The following is a 9,681-nucleotide window of genomic DNA, read 5'->3' on the forward strand; positions in this document are numbered from 1 at the left end:
GAGGAAGAGAGGAGAGGCACACAATCCATGTTGCTTGAGGTCCAGTGTAAAGTTTCCACAGTCAGTGATGGTTTGGGGTGCCATGTCATCTGCTGGTGTTGGTCCACTGTGTTTTCTGAGGTCCAAGGTCAACACAGCTGTGTACCAGGAAGTTTTAGAGCACTTCATGCTTCCTGCGGCTGTCCAACTTTATGGAGATTCAGATTTCATTTTCCAACAGGACTTGGCACCTCATACATTGCCAAAGCTTCCAGTACCTGGTTTAAGGACCATGGTATCCTTGTATCCATGGTAAGGCCACTATCAGAGTAACCTGGTCTCTCATAACACCTGAGCAGTGCCACAGACTGATCGACTCCATGCCACGAAACAAAAGGAGCCACAGCTAAGTATTGAGTGCTGTACATGCTCATACTTTCATGTTCATACTTGTCAGTTGTCATTACTTGTCATTTTCTGAGATACTGAATTTGGGATTTTCCTTAGTTGTCAGTTATATATTATAAATAAAAATGTTAAATATATGTGTCTGTGTGTAATGAATGAATATAACCTACAAGTTTCACATTTTGAATGGAATTAGTGCAATAAATAAACGTTTTGATGATATTGTAATTATATGAACAGCACCTGTGTATATATGGGTGGGGCGTGCGTGGGGCTAAGTGACATCACTACATTAAATCCCACAGTTTTGAAAAGACAGGAAGGCAACACTGCAACTTTTGTACTCAAAGACGGGAAGCTTTAATTTAAGTGCATTTTCATGCTTTGGTTTTTACTTCAAAACACCGTCACACCCAGATTCTCACATAAAGAGTGTAAAACGACACGCTTGCAGCATCTTCTCCTGAGCGTGACTTACTATCCTTCATCTCTTCTAGCTGTCACATGAATGAATGAAGACCCAGGGGAGTGTCAGTGTGGCGACACAGCTGAAAAACATTAAATAGTCCTCCACTTTTCACTAAGATTTTAGTCATTTAACCAAAAGAAAGTAAACAATGGCTTTTTACGTAATTTTAGTCATTTAACCAAAATAAAGTAAACAATGGCTTTTTACGTATAGCTAGCGTGTATATTTCTTGTTAATATAAGTTTTAAACGTAAATAATCATTTTAGGCTACTCTTATTTAGCTCACGCATTATACAAATCATCATCATCATCATAATTTTTTTAGCAAATTTTAATATGTAAATCGTGAGTAGAATTCTACTTTTATTTAGCCAAGGTATTCTACGAAATATTTAATAATAATAATAATAATAATAATAATAATAATAATAATAATAATAATAATAATAATAATAATAATAAACTGTATATTTTAGCACATTTTGATGTAGGAAGATTCATCAGCCAGTCTTATTTAACTTATGCAAGATACCAAATATATTTATTAATAATAATAATAATAATAATAATAATAATAATAATAATAATAATAATAGCATACAATGATGATGATGATAATGATGATAACAACAATCTCTGTATATTTCAGCTCGTTCTAATGTGGAAAATGTTTCATTATTTGTTTTATAGCGCAGCATATCCAAGGATCTTATTGTCATATTTGCCTCGATATGCACGCTTTTATGGAGGCGAGGAATCCGCTGCTTTGACTCTGCGGGAGTTTCGGTCTATGAATGATTAACTGCATTCCTGCGAACATGACGCGCGTCAACCTACACCAGCGCGCGCGCTCGCTCTCTCTCTGTCGGCGCGATGAAGGTGCGCATGCAGCATCAAGGGGGGCGGATTCCGTTGTCATTGACAACCAGGCAGAGATCAGAGCCTGGGGATCGGGATTACATCAGAGGCGCGCGCTGGGCTGGGTCGTGCACTGCGCCAGGTGTGACCAGGCTGTTCTCGTGGGAACTCCCTTCCAGTGGCTCTTCCTGCGGTGCGCCTCCACGCATCCATCGCCCCGGGATATAATGGAGGAATCCCACACATGACACTCGCATTGTAGACGGACTTCATCCGCCTCGAGTCCCGGCGAAACTCGTCCAAGGATCCGGCGCTCAGAGGGAGCAGAGCTCGTACAGAAATGCCTGTGTTTTCTCCAGTTCTGACTCGTCGAGAGTTTCTTCTTCTGCTCCTCATATGTCTTGTTTTATTGCCCCTTTTGCAGTGTGCTGGATCGGTGAGTGTCCCGTATGAAGTTTGATGAGTGCATATAACTTGGTGTACATCTTGGCATACTCTCTCTCTCTCTCTCTCTCTCTCTCTTTCTCTCTCTCTCTCTCTCTCTCTCTCTCTCTCTCTCTCTCTCTCATTAAAGCGCAAGCAGGCACCTGGTATTGATATATATGTTTCCGGACAGTCCAACACTGTAACCCAGAAAGGTATGAACTGTTCTCCAATTGATTGCAGAGAGTTTTTGTTTCTAATAACTCTTGGTTTACTGGATGTGTGTGTGTGTGTGTGTGTGTGTGTGTGTGTGTGTGTGTGTGTGTGTTAGTTCTCACAACAGATGGCAAAGAGTGCAAGTTTCCTTTTCGCTTTGGCGGAGTGATTTATCACCAGTGTATCTCTATGAACTCTCACAAGGCCTGGTAAGTGTTAACACACACCTGCAGAACACACACACACATCCCCAATTGTTATTTTTCAGTAATCACAGAGAAATAACCCCTAAACCATCAAACCCAGTCTCAGGTCACAAAGCCCAAAAACCACAGCTGCAGCATATCACACCCAGACTCACGAAGAATCTGCATGTGTAGAATGTGTTTGTGTATTTAAATCGTTGGGCTAATTTGATGTTTTCACGTTCTGATCATTGCATACTGCTCTCAGACCCATGTTTAACTGTTCAACTAACCAATAAATCAGCAGAGAAAAGTCTGTCCATTTATAACAAGCTCAGATCCGCAGACATTCTGGGCATCTGGTTTGGGATGAGTTCGAATCTGGGTTTTGGGTAGCAAAAAGATCTGGTTTAAGGCAGTTAACCCACTGTACGTCCTTAAGCAGTTAATTTTAATTCAGATCGGAGGGGTTAATATAGTTAACTAAAACTAAAACCAGATATAATATATAAACATATTACATTTAGCTAGTTCCAAAGGCAATATTTATTATTTCTATTTAGTTTAAACTTATAACTTTTTAGCTTTTTAAATTTTAACTTACAACAACACATACTAAATCAAAACAAGATTGAATCAGATATATTAAATATACATTACATTATATTTATTACATTACAATTAATGAAAATAAATTCCTAACTTTATTTCACCTTGTTGCCTAAATTAAAATATTATTATTATTATTAATATAATAATAATAATAATAATAATAATAATAATAATAATAATAATAATAATAATACGCTTTAAAAAAAGGTTAAAATACTTAAACAATTTTATAAAATAAAAATTAAGTCATACTAGTAAAAATGTAATAGCAAAAATAATTTTGTTTGGGAATCTTTAAAATTAATTTACCTAATTTACCAAATGTCTTTTAAATTGCTGGGCTTAAAACCGTTTGTGAATTCTTTACTAATCCAATCCCACATCCCTGAAACATCAAGCCAGAGTCGGACCCAGCCCTGCTTCTGATGTAAGCCTAACAGAGAGCTTGAGTAACCTTTAGCCAGCCCAGACTTAACTCCTGACTCGTCATCATCTGTGCAGCTCTTCAGGATCCTCTGCCATACGTCAGCGAGTGGAGCAGATGACTTCACATATACCCATTTCATAAACACTTCTAAACACTGAGAGTGAGTGAGTGTGTTATCAGGGAGAGAGATCAGGGCCGTGACGAGAGATGAAAGAGTGTGTTATTAATGTCACAGCACTGCCGCTCAACAAGTGTGTGCACATCTCCGTATGGAGCAACTCTTCACTGAGCGTTCACTCCAGAAATCAAGAGCACGGTTTGCTTGTGCTTCAAACACGGCGGTCCTCAGTTTGATTCGCTTTCCAAAAACCTGTCAATTTGTTTTCTTAATCTCCCAAACCCTTATGATACAATCTCTTTCTGTGGAATGCAAAAGAACAATTTTGAAGAATAATCTCACAGCTCGCTTTCATTTATCACCTGTCAAGTTCCCAAATATAGTCTGTACCATTCATGTGCAAAGCATGCAATGCTTTTTGTGAAGAACAGACTGAATTATATAAATCATCTTCCACTGAAAACCATTGTAACTGATTAGTATGATTCTTGAACAGAATCAACTGATTCATCTGATTCAAATAGTGATTCATTTGCAGCTAAAATATAGTTCACTCTGCTTGATCACACAAAGGTTTACATTTACATTTAGACATAAAGCAGGCGCTTTTATCCAAAGTGACTCACAAATGAAGACAATGGATGCTTCTGAAAGACAAACGAGAAGATCTTCAGAATATAGCAGACTTACTGTATGTTGTTTGGAGTATTATATTGTGCTTTCTATTTGTTTTTGACTTTGACTGTGATTCTGTTGTGTAACAAAGTACGCTTTAACATAGGGTTAGTGTTAACCCTAACCCTAACCTAGGGCTGTGCAATAATCAGGGTTGCCAGGTTTTCACAACAAATCCTGCCCAATTGCTTCTCAAAACTAGTCCAAAACTAGCTCAATCGCGTTTCCAGGATGTTGCCCAATAAAACAATAGCTTCCCAGGGTTAAAATATAAGTTTTTTGGCAGGGTTTCCTTGGTAAAATTTGCATTTTGGGGGCTAAATATGACGTTATTGGTATTGTCGCTTCGACCCGCGGACATGAAAAACAACCACAGACAACCAAGAACCAAGAAGTTTTGAGAAGCAACTGGGCAGGATTTGTTGTAAAAACCTGGCAACCCTGATCTGAACGCACATGCTTGAGATATACTTCTAATTACAGGAGCGTCTTTACTGATGAGATGCGCATGAAAATCGCATTCGATTTTTTGCACAGCCCTACCCTAACCCTAACTTAGAATGTACTTTAAGGGTTAGTTCACCCAAAAATGTATTACTCACCCTCATGTCATTCCAAACCTTTTAGACCTCTGTTCATCTTCAGAACACAATTTAAGATATTTTTGATGAAATCCGAGAGCTCTCTGACGCTCCATAGACAGCAAGAATCCTAACACAATCAAGGCTCAGAAACACAATACGGAGATCGCTAAAATAAATCATGTGACATCAGTAGTTTAACCGTAATGTTATAAAGCTCCGAGAATGATTTCTGTGCACAAATAAAGCAAAAATAATGACTATTCAACAATTTGTCTCACATATATAAACAACACATGCAACGTACAGGATATACGTGGATATAAGTTGTTTGCATTCGGTTTGAAGCGTAAATAGCATACATTGCATTGCATACATTGTTTATGTGATATTCTTCAAATAGATTTGGAACGACATGAGGGTGAGTAGACAGCATTTTTATTTTTGTGTGAACTTTCCCTTTAAGTGCAAACTGAATGTAATGTTTTCAGACTCTTATCGTTCTGTGCACAGACTCCTGTGGACTTCGCCCCGATCCGATCGGGAGCTGTATGTGCACATGTGCGCTCATCTGTTTTCAGTGAAGCTAATCGTGTCGTTTCATGTCATCTTCCCACTCAAACTATGACAGGTCCTTTATTGCACAAAGACGGTCATTGTGAAACTGTAAAATGATGAAACTATGGTGTCATGTGCTCTTTTAAACCGTTTTCATAGGTTTCACATTATATTGTCGGCTCAGAAAAATATGTAAATGTGACTAGAAACACCAGAGACCGGAAATGTAAAGTGCTGTTCAAGTCAGACAATACTTTTTCAGAAAAAGGTGGATTAGATTTTATTACATCCACCCCAACCCTAAACCCTGAAATCCTTGAACTGAGGCACATTGTTTGAATTTCTTTAAACATGACAAAATTTGAAAGCTGACAGTCTTGATACAGTACTTTGTTCATGTAGCATTAGAGCTGCATTGTGTATCTGAGTTAGCAATAGTAACTAAGGGTGCTCAATTCCCATTCATGAAGATGTTTAATAGTTTTAAAAGCATTAAGCTGAACTAGAGTGTTTTTATTAATCCGCTTAAGTAGGACTTAAGTACATCTTTATACGTTATTGCACTATTACTTCTATAGTTTAACTAAACATACTTTAGTGTAATTTTTATTAAACTTATAGGCTACAGCATGTCATGTACTTGAAAAATAATAATTTTAATTTGCAGTTTAGTACTTTTAAAATATATTAACTTTAAATGCAGTATTTCGTAAAAAAGAGTTAATCTTTACATGCTTTAGTATGTTAGTCAACACATCAGAATACGTCTACTACTTTAAAATACAACAGAATATTATTGAAATAATGATTTAACATTTACTTTAAAGAAACTTTTAATTTGACAAAGTATACGTAATTGCGTTTAGAAACGGTCTTGAAAGTATCTTGAAAGTCACTTAAGTAGCCTTTTTCATAAATATTATATCATCTGCAAGTACAGTAAAGAAAAAAAAAAGCATTTGTAAGATTTGAAGTACACTTCATTGCATTCTTACAAAAGCTCACAATTACAATACAACACTTGTTTTTCATAAGCGTGTAAAGAGTTTTGTGTTTCATTCAATTCGTGGCAAGTGAACTAGTATTTATTGTTGTCATATCTGCTTTTACCTTTCATAGTTTTGTTTGTTTGTTTGTGTTTGTTAAGAACAAGTGAATTTCGTGCAGTCAGTTCACTGTAGTTTGTGACCCTTGTTTTAGTCTGTCTGGAGAGTGTCAGAGGCTCATGGTGTTTTGGGTTGGTCTTGTGTTGTAGGTGCTCTCTCACACATAACTTTGACCGTGACCAGAAGTGGGGATTCTGCAGTTCACAAGCACAACTCTTTAACGGTAAGAAGTCGTCCTTTCATCATATTAAACCTATTAAGTTAGCATGTGTTCTTCTTTGCATTTGCTTTCTCTCTCTCTCTCTCTCTCTTTTTTTTTTTTTTTACCTTTCAGAGAAACCAAACATTCATCATTTCCAATTAGATAAAAAATGTGTAGAATCAGTAAATTCTCTTTTTGAAACAAACATGACATTTTATAGTTTTACTAAATGAACTCAAAGTTATTCATATGCATTTAGCAATAAATAATAATAAACAACAAATAAAATTTGCCAAGAAATATCTCTAAATGCATTTTAATAAACTAAAAGTATGAACATTTTTGAGTGCTGATGCGAATTAATTATTAAATTACAGTGATAATATATTTGAGTAAATAATATATAAAATAATATGAATCGATTCACAGAAATATATACAATGTATGCTTTAATATTCTTTTATTCATATTTAGATTTGGTTTGTATTTTTTATATGCATTATTGTTAGTGCTGTCAAATGATTAATTTTGATTAATGACATCCAAAATGAAAGTTTTTGTTTGCATAATATATGTGTGTACATACTATGCATATTTACTATGCATATATAAATACACACATACATTTACACACGTAAATATTTTATAATGTTGATTGTATTTTAAATATATTTATATATAATATAAATCATATTAATATAAATATATACATGTAACTATATATATATATATATATACATTTTATTTTTAGAAAGCTTTAATAATCTTAGTACTTCAGCTGACTTTAGTTGAAATGTAAGTATCTCAAAACAAGAACATTTTACTTCACAAAAACAACACTGCATGGAAGTGAACTAAATGTAACTAAATTTAACCAGTTTTCAGATTAAACTCAAAACTACTGTAATGGCTGCTAAAGAAACTTCATGGCTAAAAACCATAAAATCATTGCATTATTCACCCTACTGCTTCATTTTACATCACCAGCAAAGGCGTCAAAATAATCATGACTGTGGAGAAGAGCACATGTTTCGCTCGTGGATGGATTTATGGCAGAGAGTGTGGGTTTACCAGGATGTTTGTCTTTCAGAGGGAGCTGTTTATGTTCATGCATAAATGACACGCTTTGTTTGTGAGATGCACTCCACCAGACCTCTGTGTTTATAACAGCAGATACACAGAGTTTGTGCTCTGGTTCAAACACAGTGCATGTGTACACACTTACCAACAGCAGCGTCATGCTATTTTTTATTGATTTTTTGAAAGGTCATTAGTGGCTTGTTTGGTTTCCTGTGGAAAACTTATACATACATAATACAGTCATGGCCAAAAATATTGGCACCCTTGGTAAATATGATCAAAGAAGGCTGTAAAAATTAATCTGCATTGTTAATCCTTTTGGTCTTTTATTTCAATAATTCACAAAAATGTATCCTTTCATTGGATAATAAAAATTTAAAATGAGGCGAAATATCATTATGAAATAAATGTTTTTCTCTCTAATACACATTGGCCACAATTAATGGCACCCTTTTGTTCAATCTTTTTTTAAACCTACATTTGCCAGTTTATCAGCTCTAAATGTTCTCCTATAATGCCTTATGATGTTAGAGACAAGAGATCAGAGACATCTCCTTCATCCAGAATCACTCCAGACCCTTCAGATTCCCAGCTCCATGTTGGTGCTTCTCCTCTGCAATTCTCCAGCTGTGATCCTTGGAGAGTCTTTAGCTACTCAAACTGACCTCGTCACCATGCAATAGGACGATATAGACACGCGTCGTCTTCCTGGCAGTTTCATAACATTTTCTATTGATTGGAAATTCTTAATTATTGCCCTGATGGTGGAAATGGGGATTTTCACTGCTCTAGCTCTTTTCTTATAGTCACTTCAATAATTTGTGAAGCTCAGTTATCTTTTGCTGCACATCAGAAATATATTCTTTGGGTTTCCTGATTGTGATGGATGACTAAGGGAATTTGGGCTTTGTTTTCACTCCTTTTTATATTTCTATGAAATGGGAACCCAGAGCTGGATGATTTCATGTTTATAATCATGCTGGAGTGCTCAAAATTGTAAATATGAATGGGAATATACTTCAGAGATATTTTACTCATAAGAATTTCTAGGGGTGCCAATAATTGTGTCCGAGTATTTAAAAAAAAAAAAAAAAAAACATTTATTTCATAAAGATATTTACCCACATTTTATATTCGTATTATCCAATGAAAGGATACATTTTTGTGAACTATTGAAATAAAAGATCAGAAGGATTAAAAAAAGAAAGAATGATCACAGCCTTCTTTGATTATATTTACCAAGGGTGCGATATTTTTGGCCATGACTGTAATTATCAAATTAATTCAATAAACTCGTCCCAGAATGTGCTGTGTGAGTTTGAATGGGCAGAGATGCTTCTCATTCTTCTGAATGTGGAAGTTCAGTGATGGGGGCTGGCAGTGATGCAGACTGTGTTTGTTTATGATTGTCAAACAGATAGAGTCTCTGAGCTGATGACTCAGGCAGGGTTTGAGAAGCCAGTGAACTCAGCTGCACCATGACTCAGCTCTCCAGTCATGATGATAAGCATGTTTTGCTGTATTTATCTCTTCCTCTTCTAAGGATTTCTTCTTCCTCATCGCGGCTCGAGTCTCTGTCGGCAGAAGCCGTGTTTGAACGGTGGTGTTTGTGTGACAGCTGCTCATCTGAACTCGTTTGATTGTGTCTGTCCTGATGGATTCACTGGAGCTCTGTGTGAAAACAGTGAGTCAAACACACACACGTGTGATGATCTCATGATGTTCGTGTTGTGAACTTGTAGCGTGCTTCAAATCTTAAAAGTGTCTTTTTAAAAAGCCATAC

General features: G+C 36.0%; 1 protein-coding gene across 1 annotated transcript in view; it reads left to right on the forward strand.

Moving 5' to 3' along the window:
- The first annotated feature begins 1,744 nt into the window (after window positions 1-1,744).
- LOC113060040 (hepatocyte growth factor activator-like) overlaps window positions 1,745-9,681 on the forward strand; it is a 17,417-nt gene continuing 9,480 nt past the window's right edge. Inside the window, exons 1-5 of the mRNA XM_026228826.1 lie at window positions 1,745-2,151; window positions 2,290-2,353; window positions 2,470-2,563; window positions 6,766-6,839; window positions 9,442-9,582. Coding sequence (XP_026084611.1) covers window positions 2,056-2,151; window positions 2,290-2,353; window positions 2,470-2,563; window positions 6,766-6,839; window positions 9,442-9,582 — 469 coding nt within the window. The 5' untranslated portion in view covers window positions 1,745-2,055. The remainder of the gene's footprint in view (window positions 2,152-2,289; window positions 2,354-2,469; window positions 2,564-6,765; window positions 6,840-9,441; window positions 9,583-9,681) is intronic.

Source organism: Carassius auratus, chromosome 41 (assembly GCF_003368295.1).
Source record: "Carassius auratus strain Wakin chromosome 41, ASM336829v1, whole genome shotgun sequence".
Classification (NCBI taxonomy): domain Eukaryota; kingdom Metazoa; phylum Chordata; class Actinopteri; order Cypriniformes; family Cyprinidae; genus Carassius; species Carassius auratus.